Source organism: Lepisosteus platostomus, chromosome 9 (genome assembly GCF_059453375.1).
Source record: "Lepisosteus platostomus isolate fLepPlt1 chromosome 9, fLepPlt1.hap1, whole genome shotgun sequence".
Taxonomy (NCBI): Eukaryota; Metazoa; Chordata; class Actinopteri; order Semionotiformes; family Lepisosteidae; genus Lepisosteus; species Lepisosteus platostomus.
This window is the reverse complement of record NC_142619.1, coordinates 7,276,300-7,299,285: the sequence shown is the minus strand read 5'-3', so window position 1 is coordinate 7,299,285 and position 22,986 is coordinate 7,276,300. Positions and strand designations below refer to the sequence as shown.

Genomic DNA, 22,986 nt, shown 5'->3' with positions numbered 1-22,986 from the left:
AGTTTTCAGTCCCTATGGGCGAGTCTTCGGTCACCTGGCAACAGTCAACAGACACACACGGCTTCAGTTCACTCAGCGACATCTGGACAAAAACACCAAGAAACATTTTTGTAAAAAGAACTGATTCCTGATATGACTTATTTCGGAACTAGTAAAGAAAGAACCACATTAACCCTATAAATTACCCCCGTTAGTCAAGCGGGACATTAAAGTTTTACGAGCTCAACTCAGAAGTCTGTGTAAATTGCTACTTTAACAAATTTGCCTGGATCACCGGTGTAAATGGGATTGTTAATTCAGGCGTGACCTAAACCCTGATGGACTGCACTCCTCTTCAGCAACAAGATCAATCGAGTCCATCTTGATGTAACACCAGATTGGGAGAGTTCACGGGGATTTTGTTGTATTTTTTTTATTTTCACAGCTCAGCATTCTCGGTGCAGGTTTCGGGGTGCACCAGTCCCCGTGGTGTCAGGCTGGACCCCATCGCCATGCTGGCGCATCAGCCGCTGCAGTGCCTTGCCTGCGGCCCCCCGAACCTTTTTGAGACGATTGTGGGAGATGGCATCACGTTTGTGCTCGACACCTCGGGAAGCATGTACCTGCGGCTGCGGGGCGTGAAGGAGCAGCTCGTCCGGGCGCTGTTCCGCAGGGCGGGCGCGCAGCCGCAGTTCAGCTTCAACATCGTGGAGTTCAACAGCGAGGTACTGCACAGAAACATTAAAAAACAAAAAAAAAACTTTTTGCCTTTGCTATATCCATCATGTGGGTTTCGGATTTATTTACACCGGCATTAAAAACACAGTGTTTGCCCTGAAGTTAGGCATTTCTGGGTTCTGGGTATTTCTGTAACGGGATCTACTAAAGCTGTAGATCACGGAGCCTTAAAATCTGATTTTAGATGGGCTTTTTTAAAATCGTACTTAGTATTACTTGTATTTTTTTTAAAAAAGGGTTAATTATTAATAGTGCATGTACGCGTTCTCTGCATTTATGTCCTGAATGTCTGAATACTTCTAAGGTAAGTTAAACACCATGAATGATGCTATTAACATGCTCATTTTCGACCTGATGTTTTATCAGGGCGCAAAATACCGGAGCAAAACACCATCCTCTTACCCTAAAATGACTGTTGATTTGCTTAATGTGTTTAACTACTTAAGTTTAACTACGCTCTGCAATGTGAGCGAATATCAGACTAAAAACACGTGCATCGTATTTAAGAACTACCACAGAATATTTATTGTATACAGGTTTTGCAAATATATTCACAAAAGTCCCAGTCTTCGATTTCCTCACGCTCTCGTTTGGCTGATCCCAAGTCTCGTTAGCCGCCTCGACTGAATTAAGGGATTCGAGGCATCTTTAATTTACTGATTAATAACAAAAGTATATTAAGTCACAATAGGCTGTTATTTTAAATGGAGAATCTCCGCATCCTCTATTCTGATAAAGACATACGGCATCTCTAGATAAAGGGTTGTACTGCATTTTGTTTATTTAAACAAAAACAATTGTCAGTAAATTTTTGCAAAAGAAGTGCGAAACATGAAGTTTGTTTATAAACATAATTGGATTCTTCATTTTTTTATTTACACTTTGTATTATTATACACCTAAACAGTTTCGTTGAAAGAGCAATTTAAGTTAAACTTACATGTAGTATACTAAGCTCACTTGTGGGCATTGTAGATCATTTAAGGACCAAAACATGCACTCATTATCGTTGTCACCCGAAACACAACTAGCACATTCTGCTATTGTAATGTACTGTATATAACACTGTAGTTTCACATAAAACACATACAAGCATTTACAGCTCACTGGCAGTTCTTCTTCTCTGATTTATGCATTAGAATTAAATATGTGTTTTGATCCCAAGTGCATCTATAAATGAGCCTTGTTTACTTTTTTGTCTCTATGTGTTGTTTAAAACCTTTTATAGACCAATTATTTGATATTTGTACTAATCTTATTCAGTTTTTGTGTCAGGGGAGATTTGCACCTATTTTGACTGAATGATCAAATGGATCTTCCATCTATGATCTGTTTTATTTTTAACTACCCTCCTCTAGGTTTGTGCCATTTAATTCATTTATCAAATGGATTACAGTACACTTTATTACTCCCCAGGAGAGAAATCAAGTTGCCAGCACAGCTCATAGACAAACAGTAAAAGAGCATGCAAACACTACACAGACATGACAGCTACTCCAAAACAGACATATAATGCCTTACATTGACACCACGACATGTAGTACACTCTTCTTAAAACAACAGTCAAAAAACAGTAAACGTCCAAGATAAAAAATCTTGAAAATCTCACGAGCTACTCAGAGCACAGATGGTCATGGGTAAAAATGATCTCCTAAACCACTCTGTGGTGCATCAGGGAGCTTAACAGCGACGCTGATGAGGCTTTTGTGATCCAAAATCACTGTGTGGAGAGGATGACACACATTCCCCACTATAAGTGTGGTCTTCCTCAGGTTCTGCTTTTGTACAGTGTCCTGCACAGACTTCAGCTGTGTCCCAAGGATGACGCCCGTCCTCTTAAGAAACCACACTTATGTAGATACACCAGTGTGCAAAGACAGTTAAAACTGCCGGTGGCGTGATTTGAATTTGAAGGCTGGGAGAAACACTGCAGCTCATGAGATGGAAACAAAGAGACATACAGAAAGCTAGAGTTAATGAAATGAAGGATAGAGCCTTATCTGTGTGGTCAAAGACAAGTGGATCGAAAGTACTGCTGGTATTATTTCAAAATGAAAACTTTGAAAGCCAATTGTTATTTGGAATATCTCTTTCCTTGGCAAAAATGCAAGGAACAAAACGACCTTCTCTTCTGCCGTTCTGCTAGGTCAGGAAGTGGAGGAACCGCTGTGTCCCGAGCAGTTTGCTCGCTCTGTCACAAGCTGCCTCCTGGATTCACTGCCTGGAGAGTCAGTCTGTCTCGGACTCCAGGGCCACCCTCACTGCCCTTAGAGCTGCCCAGGAGGACCCAGCCTGCCATGCTGTGTGCCTGGTCACAGATGGGCTGCCAGACAGCCCCCTTTGCGCAGTGAACACTTGGCTACAACCCAGGCCCCCAGTCCACGTGATCTATCTCAGCTATGAGAGAGGCCAGAGCTCCCCCACCTGGCTGCTGCAGGAAATTGCATCTAGAACGGGAGGTACTTTCAGTATGTCGGCCCTGGCAGAGGTGTGTATCTCCATTCCCGAATCTCACTACTCTTACATGTGTCGGCCCTTCGCTATTGTTTTGTCTCTGTGCCCTTATTCAAAGCACACACATCAGCAAGCAAAAGAAGAAAGGCCCTTTGTGCCTCAAAATGAACTGAAAAGAACATAAACAGGATAAACTGTGCACTAGGCCACATGAAGACTACGTACTTAGAATTACTACTTCATTACTATCATATCATGCACAAAATATAGCTAATTTGATTAACAGTCTGACCATTTTCATATCATAGTTGTTATTTAGATGTAAATTCTGCACATTTAGGACTTGGGTTGTACAGTGTTTTGCGGTGTATAAAAAACACAGTAGAACAAAACTTTAAAGCTGGTATCCCAGATCATTAACTGATATATTTATTGTTCCTTTTAATCATTTTATTTTCCGCATTCCCAAAACGTTGGATCTGCAGGGGGTTTGAATTCTAGATTGTGGTTTTCCTCACATGTCTGTCTTAGATCTGATTGTCTCTGTTGCCTGTACAGGGCATTGCAGTGCCCTGGGTTTGCATCCCTACATGCTGTTCAAGATGCAGTGGAGCAGGGCTGCCAGTAACAGACATGTGCAAAAGTCTCCATTCACAGTGAGTCAACTGAGAGAAGTGTCACAGTGCCTGTGGGGTGATCAATGATATCAATAGCGATGTCCTTTCTAGTATTGTACTGTAGATATGCATGTAGATAAGATATGAATGTGGTAAAACATTGCTCATCATTAGTGTAATGAAGAAAAAAAGACAAACCATAAATTGGGATGTAAATTGAGGATTTTATAAAAGCCTAAATGTTTGCAGTTTTTTTTTAACAACATTTTTAGCTACATGTTTTGATCTGCAGGCTGCCTGTGACTTCAGCAGTAGAAAGCTCTTCTTTTGATGGTGCCTCTGGAGGGTTCAAACTTGTCAGGGGTGCCCGCGTCCTGGCTAGGAGACACCAGGATGGGTTATACTACCTTGGATACCTCTGCCAGGAGGTCCAGGTAGGCACGCTGAAATCCACCGAGGAACGGTGAGAAATCTCATCACAGGGATGTTTGGACAAGCATAAAAGACTGCAGGGGAGGTCATGATAATAATAATAATAATGATAATGTTGCTTTATTAGCCCTATACAATTTCTTGCATTAGGAATTTGTCTTTTTGCATACCCCAGCTTGCTCTCCATGAGACACAGACACACAGACAGGGAGAGAAGCTTGGGGTCAGAGCGCAGGATCAGCCATTGTACATTATACAATTGGGGTTAAGGGCCTTGCTCAGGGGCTCTGCTGGCTGCGGGATTTGAACCAGCAACCTTCCAGTCACAGGCACAGGTCCTTAGCCACTGAGCCACTGCTCTGCCCCATTGGTAAAGTCAGGGAGAATTTTGGCCACGACACCGGGGTAACACCCCTACTGTTTTTGAGGAACTTCCAGGAAATTTTAATGACCACGAAGAGTTTGGACCTCAGTTTTACGTCTCATTCAAAGGATGACACAGACCTCAGGGTGAGATCCCCCTACTGGTCCCACCAACACCTCTTCCAGCAGCAACCTTAGTTATGGAAGAGGTGTTAGTGGGGCCAGCAGGGGGCGCTCACCCTGCGGTCCATGTGGGTCCTAATGCCCCAGTATAGTGATGGGGACACTATACTGTAAACAGGTGCCGTCCTTCGGATGAGACATAAAACCGAGGTCCTGACTCTCTGTGGTCATTAAAAATCCCAGGGCATTTCTCGAAAAGAGTAGGGGTGTAACCCCGGCGTCCTGGCCAAATTACCCATTGGCCCTTACCAATCATGGCCTCCTAATAATCCCCATATATGAACTGGCTTCATTACTCTCTGCTCTCCTCCCCACTAATAGCTGATGTGTGGTGAGCGTTCTGGAGCACTATGGCTGCCGTCGCATCATCCAAGTGGGTGCTGCACATTGGTGGTGGTGGAGGGGAGACCCCATTACCTGTAAAGCGCTTTGAGTGGAGTGTCCAGAAAAGCGCTATATAAGTGTAAGCAATTATTATAATTATTATTATTATTCCCAGGAGGTCTCCTATCCAGGTGCTGGCCAGGCTCACACCTGCTGAGCTTCAGTTAGGAGTTTCAAGGTGTTTTAGCGGCAGACATAAGTACGTTGCCACCATTCACGCCCATGACATGTAAGCTGTGGGACGGTGAAAAGGGACAGAGAGTAAACCCCAGGGTCTCTCTCTCCACAGGGGGTAGAAAAGCGGTTCGTGGTAGAGTTTGACCGAGGGAGGTGGTTCAGAAGCAGAGCAGGTGGTCGACTGCAGGAGATTCGGCTGAGTGACCTGCTGCACCTGGCCGAGGCCCAGCGGCACCCTGTGTCCCCAGGAGACGCTGTCCTGGCTCCCTGGGAAGCCAGCGCATGTCGGTACGGACCAGGAACCGTCCTGCTAGGGCGGGAGAGTAGAAGCCCCCTGTCAGGTACTTGTGCCGGGTCTTGCCCACCGTCTTTGTTCGGCTCTCAAGAACTAATGATCACCAGATCTAATGGTGATCCAGAACGAATGGCACCAGATTGGTTCTGGTGATCCAGAACCAGTAGCACCAGAACTAATGATGTCAGATCTGGACACATCAGAAATGGAAATAAATATGCACAATATTACCTGTAAAACGTAGGAAAACAGCATAATGTTGATGAAATTGAACATCATTTAAGTAAATGAACTTTAAAGCTACAGAGAACCCAGAAGGTCGTGACATGAAAAGTGATTTAGGAAAATCTAGACGGAGAACTCCAATAATAATCGTTAGTGCTGCGAACAAATTGTTTGCTTTTCCTGTCACTTTTTTCAGGAAAGAATAAGAAGACCTGATGTATAAAGGGTCTAATACTGTCACCTATACAATATACATTTTCTAAGTTGTGTGCAGCTCTTTGCCTCCTATGGAACAGGACACAGGGGTAATGGAGATGTTTCTCAATTATGGGAATAAATAACGTAATTGCACCACAAAACGTTCACATGTACTTAAACTGAATGTTACTTTGATATGGTTATCAAGATAAATGGAAGCTTTAAACGCCATTATTAACCTCTGATTTTACACAGATTCGCAAGGTGAGGAGCAGGGGCTGGTGGTGAATTTTTGGAATGGGCGCACAGAGAGCGTGCCCCCGAGGAAGGCCATAAAAATCCCCCGCCAGCTGTACGACTTCCTCGTCCTGGAGCTCCAGATGCCTGCCTCCGCCAGGAGGAGTCTCCTCGAGTCCGTGCAGGATTTCCCAAGGGAGGCGCCCCCCGGGTACCGATCCTGGGGATCGAGGAGCGCCCCACCTCCGTTCGCAGGTGGCTGCCGGACTCCGACTGCCTCGGAGACGCAGTGCCGCCCGGGAGCTACCGTCTCTGGTTGCCCCACGGGTTCATGGGAGATGGCCCAGTCTGACGGAGACACGAGGGCACGGGGGCAAGGACCCTCGCCTCGGGAGAGTGAACCTGACACCAGCAAGCCCTCTGTGTCTGTGAAGAAGGCCAGCATGGTGAGATTCCAGGGGGGAAAGTCTGAGAGAGGAGTCAGCAGAGGGACAAAGCAGCAGCGAAAAGAATACAAACGCACAAAAAACGTAAATTCCCTTTGACTTACTTATTTCCTGAACATAAAATCCCATCTAAGAACATATTGTCACAAACAGTTCTTTTCAGACCCTATGCAGATGACACAATCCGGAATAGTGAGAAAACACGAGGGGAAAAGTCATGCAGGAGAAGGGAATAAAGACGGGGGGCATGTCCATAGAGTGCTGGTGATTCGGGGAGGTGTGGCCGAGGCAAACAATCCTAGAAAAAGTCCAAAGGAAAATCCAAATGAAAGCAAAAGTCCATGGCTGGGTGATCCATCCAAAACAAGAGATTCAAAACAGGTGCCGGGTCAGAACCGGCGGGGGGAACAGGAACAGGAGCAGAGAGTTAAAAGCATAACGGAGCCAGACGAATCCAGGTCCCTGAAATCAGATGCAGGGCCTCGATTGGCGACTGCGTCTGGCTTTTAAAGGGGGACAGGAAGGAGGCTGGAACAAGGGACAGGTGCGGGGAGTAAGGCAAACAAGGAAGGGCTGGAGCGCCCTTAAGAGGAGGAGTACGATCGTGACACATATTAGCTGTGAAAGAATGATCTCTTTTACTCTAAAATAAACAGAGGCTATGAGAAAATGGGAAATAAAGCAGCAATGAATTAAGGACATGCTGTGTAGCATCTAGTTATAACAGATCCGGAAAGGCAACTATATAAGACCAATTTGCTTTATATGGAGTATAAAACAAAAGCTCAGGAGGAGGTCTAACCCTAATCTCACCCACCTCCTCCTACTTAGGTATAAATATAATTTTCCAGCTGATTCACTTGCATGTTTCATATTGCAAACCGCTCTCTTCCCCCATCTTCGCCCTGGCAGAGGCTCTCTTCTTCATCTGAGAAAAGTTTAATCTTCGTCTGAAAGGGAAGTGGGATTCTGGAGGCATTTACAGACAGGTTGTCGTTCTCCTCAGCCAGACAAGTTACACCAAAAGGCTCATAACCTCCAACTTAATCGGGGTTTGTCCAGCCTCCTTAATTGAAGATTATAAACCTAGCCTTGGGGAAGTTCATGAAAGTTAATATAACCTGCCAACACATGGAATGAAAGCCGTTCTTAGTGGATGTTCTTTGACATTTTGCCATGAAAAGTGTTGATCAGCTTTGTTGGTTGCTTTGAAATTAACGAGTAAATATACATCAAGTCTTTCAAGACACATGCCATCATCTGCCTTATTAATCCTGACATAAATTAGCCAACAAGGCCTAAGTTAACACTGCAAAAACACAAAGGAAAATAAAATTCTAAACCATCTTAAATAGCATATTCTATACGATTTACTCAAGAGCTATGCACAGCTCTTAATGATGATTTATTTACTTCAGGTTTAACGGAACTTATTCCTATTAAATGCCATTTAACCTTAGAAATCAGGACAATCGGGTAAAACAGAAGACTAAAATGATTTCCTTCTTCAGAGTATATTGTAGCATGGCGCCACGTTGGGTTCTGATGATGCAGATACGCTGTGAAACTATGTTCCTTGTTTGCAGAGAGAGTACGCTGCTCCTCCGGGGAGCCATGGGGCACAAAATACCGCGGTAAAGAGGGTGGAGAACAAAGGTGGGAGTCAGGGGCAGTGTGCGGAGCCCAGAGTTGAGAAGGCACATGATGAGTGGAGGCAGTGGGACTGTCCAAACTTGTCCTCGTTTAGCCGAAGATCTAGTGAGGAACCTATGGAGTCTTACAAAGCAACCACAGGTAAATGCCAAGACAAGGTGCCACAATGAACCCCCTTTTCCTGAGATGTGGGATGATTGTTTCTGATATATCAAGAACAGGAGATTGTATACAGGACAAGACATTGTTTTACACATGTGGACTAAACATATACAGTGATCCACAGTGTTCTGGTGTCAGTCCATTACATAAAAAGTATTTCCTTATAACAGATGTTAGGAATTACAGAAAGGCAAAAAGTATATCATTTAAACGCTAAATTATCTTGTTCAAATGCATTTTGTTTCTCTGCGGTGCTAATAATCTTCATGAGCAATGCACAGAAATTGCTTCCCTTTCTTATTTTGAGAGAAGTAAACCTATTGAGGTAATTTGCCAATATCTCCTTTTGCTGGGGGTTCCCATTTGGAGCCCAAAGGGCTAAAGTGTCATATGAAAAGACATTGCAAGAAACACTCACCTAATTTATGGTGTATATAAAAATTGCAAGTTGAAAAATAAATATTTATTTCAATCGTTGATTATCCTGTTAGTTATTTCTGTAATTCTCTATTTTTCGTAACCCCTTGTTTATAACAATATATTTTATTAAGCCTCTGAAATCAGACAAAAAATATTAAATGCTCTGGAGCGGAACCCTGATTTATTACTCCCATTTGTAATTATTGGCATACGTTTTAATCATCTCCACTATATTTAATTGTTGGTAGGATTGCTATGGATTTTAACACAAGATTTGTTTTTCTACTGTTAAATTAGATGAACTGGTTTTCCCTTTGGCCTCCTGTGATTCATCTAATTTATTTTAAACGGCAGTGATATTATGCACACAATAAATGCACAGAAACACACTGTCCGCGGTGTTGCAAGTGATCCTACTTTGCATGTCATGCTCAGTAATCGGACTAACAAACAAGTATTGTGAGAATAAGAACATAAGAGAACATACAAATACAAGGAGACAAGGGAATGACTGTCCCATATGTTTGCCATCAAATGATTGTCCTTAGGGTCTCGTGTAGCCATTTCGTGAAAGAATCCAGGTACCACTTTCAGAGTAGTGGCTGGGTAGCCTTCTCCACATTCCCATTTTGCTGTCCAGTTCTCAGTCATAAAGACACTACTAGGTTTCCACTTCTGTAATCTTGTGTTTCACTGTTGAGAGAAGTGCCAAGTAGAAACCCACACTGCGGTTTGCAATAATAATAATAATAATAATTAAACTGCTTACACTTTTATAGCGCTTTTCTGGACACTCCACTCAAAGCGCTTTACAGGTAATGGGGACTCCCCTCCACCACCACCAATGTGCAGCACCCACCTGGATGATGCGACAGCAGCCATAGTGCGCTAGAACGCTCACCACACATCAGCTATCAGTGGGGAGGAGAGCAGAATAATGAAGCCAATTCATAGTATGTCACTTATTCTAGATAGATCCAACTCAAAGAGATGACTCACTTTAAATTAAATTGTGAAAATTGAAAAAAAAAGGAGAGGAAGCCTTACTGTATTTAATGAAATGGTAGATCATGTTTAAATTGGCCACTAAATAGCATGATTTTTTGAATTTTTTGTTAAAGGGGGAAGCTTCATTTTTGCTGAAAAAACTCTATTAAGACTTAAGACACGTATGAAAAAAAGTTTTTGTCAAATCAAATCAAAGTTTATTTATCAAATGCACAACAATACAGCATGCAGCAGTAGTTGCTGGCAATGAAATGTCTTAAGCTGCTAGTTTCTCCCTGGATTTGAACCCATAACCTCTCTTAAGCCATTACTGACCATGTGCAGTGAAAGTCTACTTGTAGCTGCAGTTTATTGGTTTGAAACATGTGGAATACGTTTTACTCTAAAGAAAACAGCTTCAGAAGTTGTTTTGTAGGTGTGTGCGCTACCAGCTAGTACGGAGTTGTTTGAAAGATCACCATTGTCAGCATTATAATGAGCAACAGTAGTGACTTCAGTGACAATTAAGCCTGTCTCACTCATACAAAGTTCAATAGGGGGTTGGGTCTTTAATGACTATGTTTTGCTCAATTGTGAAAAAATGAATAAAAAATAATACCACATGGTAGCCTGGCAGAAGAAGACCATAGGACAGAAAAGACTAAGAGGAGCAAAAACAGCGTCTCTTTCCACACAAGGAGAAAATATGACTCTGAAAAGTCTGTACCAACTGTCTTTTCAGGATTTCCTTTATCCCATGTCGAGAGACACAGACAAATGTTTGACAGAGTCCATGAGGCTCTCAAAAGGGATCAGAAAGCGATGGAGGCAGCAGTGGGGAGAGTCTTGGAAGGCAGGCCTCATTGTAAGGTTTGGAAGCAGTGACTTGGACATTAACACAGTGGCTAAAATTATACACCGCCATATGTGAAATTCAAGGAAAAGGGTTGCATTTATCGCTTTTTGAAAACTGTTTAGGGCAGGGTGTCCAATTCTGGTCCTGATGGCCACTGTGCCTGCAGGTTTTCATTCAACGTCAGTTCTTAATAATCTGTGACTGTCATAATTGATCCAAGTAGCTCCCATTATTCAGATGCTTTGGCTTTAAAGAGATCTTGAAAACCTGCAGACATTCTTGCCCTCCAGGATCAGTACTGGCCTGGACACCTCTATTTTAGGATATCAAGTGCTAATGCTAATGACAAAAACATGTCAGTGGGTCTGTGTATTTATTACCTTGAGGGCATATTAACTTTTCCTGTGACGGTCAGATTTGGGAACTTAGCCACTCAGGAGAGGAAAGAGCTGAACAGTCCACAGTGCTTCTAGAATAACTGGCTGAGACTGACCACTCCCACCCGGCTTTTCCCTTCTTGAACTCCTTCCCTCAGGAAGAAGGCTAAGATGTATCAAATACCGAACAGATCTGTTCCGAACGGATCGTCCCTGAGGCAGTTCGCTCTCTCAACTCAACACCGTTATAAAAGTATTAAAGTATTTATTCGTAAATGTGTGAATACTATCTTTACTGTACATGTAATGTCATTATGTATTCTGTATATGATACGTGTGTGTTATTTAGTATTTTGCTTTCTCTTGTATCTGTCTTTCTGGTATCTGTTATTTTGAGCACACCACATAAAATTCACAACAACCCACAAGTCTGTTTTAGGAATAAATCTGACTTTGTTACTTAGTAAAAATATACATATTACATACACACACATACATATACATACAAACCTATTTTTTTTTTCCCAAAAAGGTCATTTTATTTATTTGCCAGTTTGCTAGTGTAACGGTTCTTGGGGTTTCCGCCCTCGCCGTTCCTGCACAGCCAGTTCGTCCCTCACAGCCTGGGTGCGAACCCAGGTCTCCGGCTTCACGCAACAGGGAAAAGACTTCCCAGCTGAGCTAAAGGAGAACTCCCCCAGCCTGGGCGGCTGAGATCCCTGTTATACGCAGGGGCATATTTGTTACACTAGCTAGTACATAAGTGTTCCAAGAGTCTTTTCAAGGCATTTCCTGAAGAACAGACGGAGTGTCAGCTTTGACAGCAATGCTGGGTAATTTTTCTCACATACTGTACACTGAAAATAGGATCTGACAAGGCTACAAAGTTCGCTACCGTCTGGATCAACTAGAAGTGCAATGGGAAACATGACATTACAGTAAATCTGGAAAAAGTAACAGATTTAATAAAAGAGATGAAAACTAAAAGATTGAATTAAAAGAGATTTTTTTAGTATCCGCATTCATATGAATGTACTAGTGGACTGATTTGTGGAGACCGAATGTCGGTAAAAAAGGCAAAAAGATCATAAATCTACACATTGCATAAGTATTCAGCCCCCTAAATTTTCCACTTTGTAGAAGTACCTTTGGCAATAATTAGCTTCTCTCAGTAATTTTAATAAAGGTTTCTAGCAGGTATGCACAGGTATGTCATTTTATTCATTCTTTCAGGGAGAATTGATACAATTGTAACATGTTTATCGAGGATAGTTGATGAACTGCAATTTTTAAGCCGTGTCTCCATTTTTGACTGGATTCAAATGAGGATTTTGACACGGGAAAATTCACTTTCTTCTTGTCAGATCAATCCGATGTGACTTTGGACCCAAGCTTCATTGTCATGTGTCATCGTGCTGCTGAAATGTGAATTTCCAGTCCAGATTTAGATCACTGCCTAACTTAGGCAGCTTAAGTGATTCACTCATACGTGTCCTGTGAACACACTTGAAAGAATTAGGACAATTATTTTTATCTATTTGTTTTTCATTTGAATTTTGTCGGTTGCAAGGTAGCATTAAAGACAGAAAAATGTCTGACATGATTTATCTTGATTTCTGGCTTTACATCACAAAAACCTGCAATTTCAATAAGGGTGTGTAGACTTTTTATATCCACTGTATCTGAATACCTGACCCATCAAAAATCTCCAGAAACGTTTAATTTTCGAGGATGGATTTTGGATAACGGTGATTCAAAATCTACCTATCCATTTTTAAGCCACTTTATGCAATTAGACTTCAAGATCTGCGAGCCCATCAATTAGACAAGATGATACAATATAGGCTCTTCTTTTTCTAAGGAACAGAAGCAGAAAATTAAGTTATTCTTCAGGCGAACAACCAAGGAAACGTTTTCTTTAACAAGTACTGTACAACACTCACTTTACAGACCCCAAAAGAGGGAGATGGGGTGAAAACAGGACATTTCAGAGGGTGGAGGCAGAGTTTTTGAGCAGGAGGGGCTTGGCGATCTCCAGGATGTCCAGATCAGGGTCAAGAGATCTTCCCAGCCCCTCCAGGACCATGATTGCAAACACGATGGAGGCAAAGTTACTCTCCAGCTTGACCTGCAAGTCAGAATAAAGATGTAAGAACAAAGGTTCACTTAACTAAACTTCACATTTAGATTTAAAATACTAAATGCACAACACAGCTCAACGTAAACTAGGTAAAATACGCCGGTGTCCTCTAAAGTGATTTGGAAAGACGCTACAAAATTTTCATGCAAACAGCATGGTGATCAAGTCAATGCTGCACAGACACCTGCTGTAGTACTTTAACGATGAAGAACATTGGATCACAAAGTAAAACAGGCCAAGGACTTTCCTGGCTATGAAATATGACAATGCGAATTGTGTCATGCATGTAACTATGAAATATTTTGTTTCTGATATTCCCGTAGACATTATGCTTCTGTGGTCCAGAAGAAAAAAAATAAAACATAGAAATCTAAGATCAGATTTTGCTTAAAACTGCATGACTGGGGAGGAAAATATGAAGGATTGCTTCATTTTTTGTATTCTGCACCAAAAGAAAAAAAAACAACAGTTCCCCAGGTTACAAAATAAAAGTCAGCAGGACTCTAAAAGTCAGGCCATATTCTAGTCATCACTTCCAGCCAACTGAAACAATGATTGTCTCTTTTCGCTGTCTTTAATCATATAATCAATACAGTATGCTGCAAATTAGCTTGAAACAGTGTACCTTATGTGTAATGAGCAGCTTGAAGACCCGAGAGAGCAATTTCCCAACTTGAACCTTAAGGAGATCAAAAACAATCATCTTTTAAGCTCACAGCGCCATCAAGTGACCAACTGCAAGAGTGACAAAAAATGAATTTGTATACTGTATATATCCTCTTTTTCACTGCCGTGGTGAAAGTGATATGTATTTCTTGGCTTATGTGGACAAACACAGCTCCAAAGTGTTGTCAGGCTGGATACAGGATTCATCCAAAATGTTTATAATGGAGGAAAATAAGGCAGCCCTGATGGTGTTTTCCAGGTGGGGGCTACACATTGGTAATGATGGAGGAAGGTCCCCACTACCTGTAAAGCATTTTTAGTGTCCAGAAAAGTGCTATTTATGTCTAAGGAATCATCATCATTAGTAGTAGTAGTAGTATTAGAGAGCAGAGAGGAGGGGTACATGTACATTGGAATTCTTATTCACGTTGATCTCTCAGGATACACACAGTACAACAGACAACACCACACAATGTAGACAGTACATTACAAACAAACTCAAAAATAATAACAGAACAACAAAAATGTTGTGGAGAACAGTGGTTCTACTACTAGTGTAGGACTGAAAAAAACATGGTAAACCAAGCAAAAAATGCATAGTGCAGATGTGCATTGAGTTCTGAGGTATTGCAGTTAGCTGTTGAGGGTGCGCACTGCAGTAGGGCATTATTATTACAATAATAAATAATTATAAATTCAAGAGACCACAAATACTGATAGCTAGAAAGACAAAAGGAAAAGACACAGGAATTACAGGCCAGCGGCAGGCAGTTACCTTGCCCAGGGTAACCGTGTTGCTCCGGGCCTCATTCACCAGCTCCGCCATCTCCTGCTTGAACCGATCCACGCTTCGGCACTCGCTGGCACGGGCGTGGTGCAGGATCAGCTCTGCCACCCTGTCCCCCTGCCAACCCAACAAGAGAAGGGGCCTTCATTCACTGTCGATCATTTTCCAACACTGGGCGGCAGGGGTCCACATCTAGAGGGCACTCAGGTTAGTCGGAACAGGACCGAGTAGGAAGAACGCGAAGGGTTTATTGGTATAGTTGGTAAATTCTTGTATTTCATTTATTGTGGTTGTAATTTCTCATACTTCATGAGACTTTACATGCTTGTTGGTTTTGTAATTTAATGAGAGAAGCTACTGACAAATTTCCACTGTAGAGGACAAGTAAAGTATCTACCCAGCGGGCATCTGAAGCAAGCACCCACAGCTCTGAAGAGAGACCAAATTCTCCTCAAAAGGAGTTAAACAGGTTACGGTCAAGACTAGTAGATTAGTAGACTAGTGCAGCAACGGAGGCTCTGTATAGATCTTCACTGTGAGATAAGAGATGGCAAAATGTACTAACAGGGAAAGGGGCTGTTTGTGTACAGGGCAGAAATGACTGCTAGTTACAACTTCCATGTCCTTAACCCTACTTATAACCTAGACACTGAAGGTCCGGTAAATTCCTGCTGATTCTGACTAATTGTAATCTCAATTGTCAGTAATCTCAAGCTCCACCTCAAGCAGAACAGAGAGGCTGAGGAAGACCTTCAACACAGATCGTTCATGCCAAAACAATCGGGCACTGCCATAATCACTGATTTATGCTCACCTGAACGAATTATTAACCAGGTGCTTCCAAAAGCCTTTTCTCAAAATATACACCACTAAATTATGAATTAAAAATGTTTTGCAAAAATTAGAGGATCAAAATAAAATGAGGATGACATAGCTGCCTTGCAGTGCTGGGGCCCTGGGTTCAGTTCCAGACCTGGGGTCCTATCTGCGTGGAGTTTTTATGTTCTCCCCGTGTTCACGTGGGTTTCCTCCAGGTGCTCCTTTTTGTTTTAACTGAAGGGTGGGACGGTGGCATGATGTTAGCATGGTAGCCGTGCCGTGCTGAGGCCATGGGTTCAAGTTCTGGGGTGCTATCAGTGTTGTCCCAGCTCCAGTATCCTGGAGTCCAAAAACATACTGGTAAGTTAGTTGGCTTCTGGGAAAACCGGTCCTGGTGTGTGCGTGTCTGCATTTGTGTGTGTGGACTGGCGTCCCCCCCAGGGTGTACCCTGCCTTGCGCTCACTGCTTGCCGCAATAGCTACGCCTCCGTGACCCTGAATTGGAAGGAGAGGTTAGACGATGGATGGATGGATGGAAAAATAAAATGGACCCTCTGGAAAAATGACAATAAAATCGTCACACGTCTCTGCTTATATCATTACAGAAGCATTTCTGTAATGGAGCCGAGACAGCTCGTGCGATCTTACCTGTCCGAGCACGACAGCCGTGAAGACGGACCGGAAGTTCTGAAGGTCCTTCTCGCTCAGCTGAGCCACGATCCCGGCGTCCAGCAGGACGAGGTGCAGGGGAGCCAGGGGGGGCCTCACGCTCACGATCACCGTGTCCCACAGGTCTGTCAGAGCCGCCGTGCCCAGGGGGTCGCAGTGTTTCTCCTCTTGGACCAGGATGTTCCCTGGGTGCAGGTCTCCGTGCACAAAGTTATCCACAAACACCTGGTCAAAGGAACGCACGTCCAAAGGACATATTTGAATGGACCTGGGCAACCGCAGCACCACAGTTTTTAAAAGAAGCTCAGTGAGTAGACATCTAGAAAACATGTCGACGTGCACTAATTAAAAGTAAGAATAGAACTGTTCTAATTACGTTAGCTTAAACTAAAATGTGAAGGCACTGTAGCTTCGGTCAAGGCTGCAGATACCTGTGGTAGCACAGCAGTGCAAGGAAACAACCACTGGATTTGGACATAACAGTGCCAAAGATATATATTATATAGTATTTATTTTTAATAAAGATATATAATAAAAACCAGGGAGCAAGGTGGTTAGCATTGTTGACTTGCAGAGCTCGGGCCTGGGTTCAATTCCAGAGGTGCTATACGCCTGGAATCTGTATGTTCTCCCCGTGTTTGTGTGGGTTTCCTCTGGGCGCTCCTGTTTCCTCCCACAGTCCAAAGACAGACTGGTAGGTTGGCTGGCTTCTGGGAAAATTGGCCTTGATGTGAGTGTGTCCGTGTTTGTGGTGTCCATTTCAGGGTGTATTCCACCTCAAACCTGTTGACTACCGGGATAGGCTTCGGCTCCCCTATGACCCTAAACTGGATGAAGCGGACCCTGTTAGTACCACTCTAAAATGATTGGGTAGGTTGGGTGGAAATTTTAAAGGGGCATTTCAATAAAACATGAGCGGCACCTCAATAAATTCACTCAAAAAACTCTCAATTAATTCAATTCTTATACTACTGATCTCTCCATGACACTGTACTGACTTCCTTCAAAGTGTCTTCTAGATACCCCTTACCATCTTCAGGATAGTTTCAACACCCATCCTGGCTATCCTGTGCTTCAGTTCTCCTGGGACGCCTTGAGTAAGATAACTGGAAATGGGCTGACTCTCCTAAAAGAACAAAAAAGGTAGAAACTGACATCATAACAGAAATTGGATGCATATTATCAGTCTTCTTTGTGACTCCTTCTCATGAGCATATCGGTCATTTACACCTGATTTAATTACTGACAGGTGTTTTAATTAAAGGGAGGCAACAATGATGCCTCACAGTGCGGAGGCAATGGGTCCAATTTATGGGGTGCTATCAGTGTAGAGATTGAATGTTCTCCTAGTGTTCATATGGGTTTCCTGTGTGAGCTCTGGTATCCTTCCAGTGTCCAAAGACATAGTGGTAGGTTAACTGGTTTCTGAGAAAATTGGCCCTGGTGCGAGTGTGTTCTTGTTCGTGTCTGTGCCCTGCAACAGACTGGTGACCTGTTCAGGGTGTATCCTGGATGAAGAGGCTAGAATGGATGGATATTTTCACAGAGTAAACTTCCTTTCTGCTTGGTAGACTCTGCTATGATTATAGGGGATGTGTGCATTTAAAGCAGGTCGTTGTCTAGTTTGGGAAAAGCACCAGCCACAATTTCTGCTCTGCATTTCTTGCCCAACTTCATTACCTCAAAGGTTTCTACTAGAATGTTCCTTGTCACAAAGGGCCGAAGAGGTGTAGGGAACTTCACGTAGTCCACATCCTGGAAATTTTCCCGGAAACGCTCGATGTTCTGGGCCTCGTATCTCAGGTCTATCTGGAACACCAGGGACATGAGTTCAGAAACCATGCATCATCTGGTACTGTATATTCCACCCAATTTTGAAGGCTGTTTGCTGGCATTTTAGAAACCGAGGTAAACGATCCAGAAAGGTTGATAATGGAAATGCATAACTGCTTCACATTGCTTGAGCATAGGAAGTCTAGGGAATTAATTATATGACGTGAATAACAGGAAGGCCCTGTCTATCACAGATAGGGGATGGACACTGAAATAGTGTAACCTGAAAAGGTGGAGGGAAATGATCTTCACGTGGAAAGGTTAACTGACTTTGTAAGGGTTTCTGGCAGGTAGCAATATCGCATTTAGATAAAAGAGTAAAATCAGGTTTTACCTGCCGGGTCATGAGTTTCTCAAACTCCTCCACAATCTCTGGCAGGCTGAGCCACTTCATCCCGGGAAGAAAGCCAACCAGCCTGCTACCCAGCTTCATGAGGAGCAGGTCTATCTGCACCTGGCGTGCAATCCCAGGGTGCAGGACCTACAGGCAGCCAGACAGAGAGAAGCTTGGCAAGGCTAACACCTCTCTGCACAGACATCTTGTGTAGGAGGCCAGTAACAAAATACAATATGTGTCAAATCCTATTGATGAACAAATATAAGGTTACCCATTTGGTTTGCTTGTCATCATTTCATTTGCCAAACTGCTTTATACCATAAGGTGTCGCGGGAAGCTGGAACCTACCCAGCAAGGAACGAACACAAGGCAGGGTACACCCTGGACGGGGCGCCAGTCCATCGCAGGGCAAGTGCAAGCCAATCATACATTTGGACAATTTGGAGACCAGGGTAAAGGCCGAGGGGGGAACTGGGATAACTCCCTACTCTTATCGAGAAATGCCTGGGGATCTTTAATGACCACTGAGAGTCAGGCTTAACATCTCATCTGCAAGACTGCGGTTTGCTTGTTTTATCCACAAGTCACTGAGAGTTAATTCAATTTAAAAAGAAAATCATTCAGCCACCAAAAGACAAAGGGGAACAAATCTTTAGAATGACCCACAAAGCAACCAACCACACACTATAAAAAGTCATAGAGACCCCTAACGTCTTCGTGATTGTCACACAATAAACCAGGAACATCTTATCCATATCTGCTTCTTCTTAGTTCTTAAAAAAGTCCACCTTTCTCATTCATTTATGGTACTTACAGAATTCATCCCATGTTTCAGGACAAGAAACAAATCAAATATCAGTACATTAAATCTTTTAAGGAACCCACTGACATTTTTCCGTTTAATAACAGATATTCTGGGTACCGTATATCAAATTGAATAACTGTAACCAGCTTTTAAGTTATTTATCTAGGAACAAAGGTCCAATCTCAGCAGCAGAATCTCCTGTCTTTTCTGTTGCATGCTTTTAACACACCTTAATAGCTACTGGAATGAGATGCTCCTTGTCGTTGTAGCCCTGAGCAGACTTGTCTGGTATCAGGGGACGTTCGTCTGGCGGGTTCCCAACCTCTGTGCCGACGCCTTCGTTGTCATCTTCTGCCTGCTTCCCCCACAGGGCCCCCCAGGACCCAGCCAGCCCAGGGATCTCCCAGGCTTCCAACAGGTCCTCCTTCTCCAGCTCCTCCACCAGCTGGTGGAACCCAGCGTCCCCCACGCTGTCCACGTTGATGGCGGCTCTGTAGACCTGGGCCACGCAGCCTGAGCCCACCGGCTCCGTGCTGTCGAAGTGAAACACCTTCTTCCAGGTGTCCCCGAAGGCCCTCTTCAGGCAGTTTTTGGTGTGGGCCCAGGCGTGGGGGCAGACGCGCCCGTGCAGCCGCGAGAACTTGTCGCAGAACTCCCCCGAGAAAAGGTCCCGCCTCGTGCTGGCCCACTGGCCCAGCTTGACGAAGGCGGGACCACACGACTCTGTCACCCGCAGGAGCAGCTCCAACCAGAGAGAGTTCAGCCGTTGAGACACCAGGCACAGGGGGTACAGCAACAACAGGGGGCCGAACTTCAGCATCAGGACGAAGGCCCGGAGGCCCAGGCGCAGGCCGTAGGCTAGTCGGTGCACCTGCAGCTTCAGGATCGAGTTCTGGTCCTGCCGTCCTGCCGCGGGCTGCTTCGGAATAGCATCCTGGCAACCAGCTGCAGGAAATACGGTCTTCTCTACACCCCAACACAATAATGCAAACTTGGGAACCTGAACCAGGGTCAGGCTTTTGGTTTTATTCCAGCACAATGGAACAGGCCTGTAGCAAAGTCTTGCAATGGGAGAGCCAGTGACCTTATGGACAGAACACCTCAACTTTAATAGGAAACGTCTGGCACTTAAGGAAGCCATTATGAAGAAACGGAGATCGTGTCCGCTTTTTTTTCTCAAAATGATACCTTATTTATCATAATCTCTATCATTCGTATTGTAAGCAGTTAAACTTTAAGTTGTATAAATGCACAGTTGTTATATGTAAACGAGCTACTTAGATTTTTACGTTCATTTTTAGCTAAAAACAGCGTCAAAATGTGGAATCACTTTCTAGACAAACGAATATTTACGTATTTTAATGTTTAAATCATCATGGGTGCTGTTAACACAGAGTTTGTATTTCTGCCAACAAACTTTAAATTCATGTCGATCAGCTCTTTTGTGCTGTCATAGTAGTCATATTATGCACAATACTAATTCTCATCATAAGAGATCACTTTATTAGCCATATACAATTTCTTGCATTAGGAATTTGTCTTTTGTAATATACAGAATATGAGTACCTTACTGCGCATTTATTAGACTAAATGACTTAGGCACTGAAAAATGCAGCTGCCATTTACTAACATTGGGAGATTCATACATTCAAAGCTCATTCTATTTTCATGTAGCTATTGCTACGAGGTTAACGACTATAGGACTTAACATTCATTTGCAGCCGATAAGAGGTTGAAACGCTGTGTTCGGTTTAAGAGCATTCATCTGTAAACTTGCCGAAACGACTTATGGCAATTTACCAATTGAAATTACACACGTCGTATACACTTTGCCTATATTTTTCCGTAATAATGTTATAACCCCCCTAACCTTTAACTTGCGTTTAAGGGTTGCTAGAAAAGCATCAGCAATTATTTTCCTCTCCTCTCTTTTCGTCTCAAAGGCGCACGATGGTCATTCACAGTGTGAAGTGCACAAGCGCAAACGGGTCACCGATCCAGCGTTGTTTTACGGATGCATATAAAGTGTATACAAATGTCTGAGCAAAAATGTCCTTCGAAATGCCAAAGCTCTCCTCTTCCCCATTGGGGACACTCCACTGCGACTGGGAGTGAATTTCAGCAATGACAACAAACATGTAATGCGGAACATCCAGACACACTTTTTACTTGTTTCCTATTGCAGTTCTTCGTGGCATAACACACCATCCAGTTTCTGTAGTAACGATGAAACGCGTTTCTTCTTGCATATTTTTAAACTGCTTTCTCACAGTGTCTCTCTCCACCTACTTCCTGCACATCTAACAAAGTGTTCCGGACAGCAGCTGAAGCCTTAAAGGAGCAAGGTACACATTCATTTCCGAGAAATGTGGTTTTGATAAATTACCACTAAAACTACTTGAAGCAATTGCCGGCTGTAATCATATAGTTTTTACACTACACCCACTGCCACAGACTTTGAAATTCTATCATTTTAGTGAAAAACTGCAGAAAACGTTTAACGTTTTAACCAGTGGTTCTTAAAATTATGTAATCGTATGCAATTATCAAAAACACGTAATCGAATGTTTATAAGTATAAGAGTCTGCCTTTATCAGAAAGGGTCAACTCTGGCAAAATTATCATAACCGTAAGCAATAAAAAATGACAGATTAAAGAGAAACTCCCAAGAATATAACTGTCGCTGTAACGATAAAATTGATAAAAAGTAAGATGATCTTAAGGTTTGCAAAGATTGTTTTTCTGAACAATATTCTACCTGGAATCTGATATTCGTGTTTTGAAAAAAGAAATTCTCTATTCTCCCCAAACTCTAAATATCAAGCAAATGTTTTATGCTGAAATAATAAAATCATTTTTATTATTATCTCTGGATTACAAAAAACCCCATTTAATTTCATTTTTGACAATGGATTTTTTAAATAAAACATATTCCTAAAAAAGGAATAGTAGATGTCTGTCCAAACTTGCACAGTTGTGGATGGAACCTAGAGTATTATTGTACTGTATGACAGCCTCAGCTCTTCTCCAGTGGTTATAGAGCTGCCCGAAATAGAAAAGTAACACGATAAGCTGATAGAGAGAAGTGTTTTTCCTTAGTCAAAGCCGGGAATACTGTTTGACTTCCTTACATGTCTTTTTTAAGCTGTAAAGACAAAAATTACAGCTGTTGGCCACCACCCCAGACCTGAAGGTATGGAAGCTCTCCTTTTATGGAAGATAGCAACAGCTTCTTATTTTTAAAATAGCAGATGATGTATCATTTCAAAGACATAGGTTTATGACACTGCTAGTGTGGCTGGGTTAGTTGTGCTGGCTCACAGCCCTGGGGCCCTGAGTTTAATTCTGGAGCTGAGGTGCTGTCTGTGTGGAGTTTGTCTGTTCACCCTGTGTTCACATTGGTTTCCTCTGGGAACTCCTGTAGTAGGTTAATTGGCTTCTGGGAAAATTGTCCCTGGCATGAGTGTGTCTGTGTCTGTATGTCCTCTGTGATGGCCTGCTGTCCTGTCCAGGGTGTATCCTGCCTTGCGCCTGTTGCTTGCTCCTGTGACTGTAAATTGGACAAAGTAAACATTGTTCGTAGGCTTTGTCATAGCCATATATACAATACACAGTATACAATAACCTGATTTTGCTCTATTTTTATTGGCCGCTATTTTTAAAAGAACTGACGCCTTTTACGTTGAACGTTGAAGTGAATGATATTTCACATTTTATTTTCGATTAATTAAATGTTTTTGTCCTTGAA

The 22,986-nt window shown here is 42.9% G+C and overlaps 2 protein-coding genes across 4 annotated transcripts; one reads left to right on the top strand and one right to left on the bottom strand.

Annotated features, from left to right (window-relative positions):
- Nucleotides 1–41: 41 nt before the first annotated feature.
- Nucleotides 42–12,169, top strand: LOC148654488 (uncharacterized). 3 transcript variants are annotated; one of them, XM_088646734.1, is made up of 9 exons: nt 43–704; nt 2,863–3,204; nt 3,729–3,826; nt 4,080–4,221; nt 5,439–5,667; nt 6,300–6,811; nt 8,314–8,521; nt 10,692–10,814; nt 11,341–12,169. In XM_088646734.1, coding segments are annotated over exons 1-9 (1,869 nt in total). In that variant the 5' UTR covers nt 43–491; the 3' UTR covers nt 11,343–12,169. The 3 variants fall into 3 exon arrangements, 2 of the variants coding, with proteins under 2 accessions (XP_088502860.1, XP_088502859.1); XR_015941462.1 differs by lacking the exons at nt 10,692–10,814; nt 11,341–12,169 and adding an exon at nt 6,891–7,185 and having other exon boundaries at nt 42–704; nt 8,314–8,394; XM_088646733.1 differs by having other exon boundaries at nt 10,692–12,169.
- Nucleotides 10,145–21,571, bottom strand: adck2 (aarF domain containing kinase 2). Its single transcript, XM_088646735.1, has 8 exons — nt 19,468–21,571; nt 18,431–18,577; nt 17,944–18,072; nt 17,294–17,389; nt 16,243–16,488; nt 14,764–14,892; nt 13,948–14,001; nt 10,145–13,310 (listed from the first exon to the last, which is right to left on the bottom strand). The coding sequence occupies exons 1-8, from the start codon at nt 20,377–20,379 to the stop codon at nt 13,170–13,172; spliced, it is 1,854 nt and encodes a 617-aa protein (XP_088502861.1). The 5' UTR covers nt 20,380–21,571; the 3' UTR covers nt 10,145–13,169.
- Nucleotides 21,572–22,986: the final 1,415 nt, after the last annotated feature.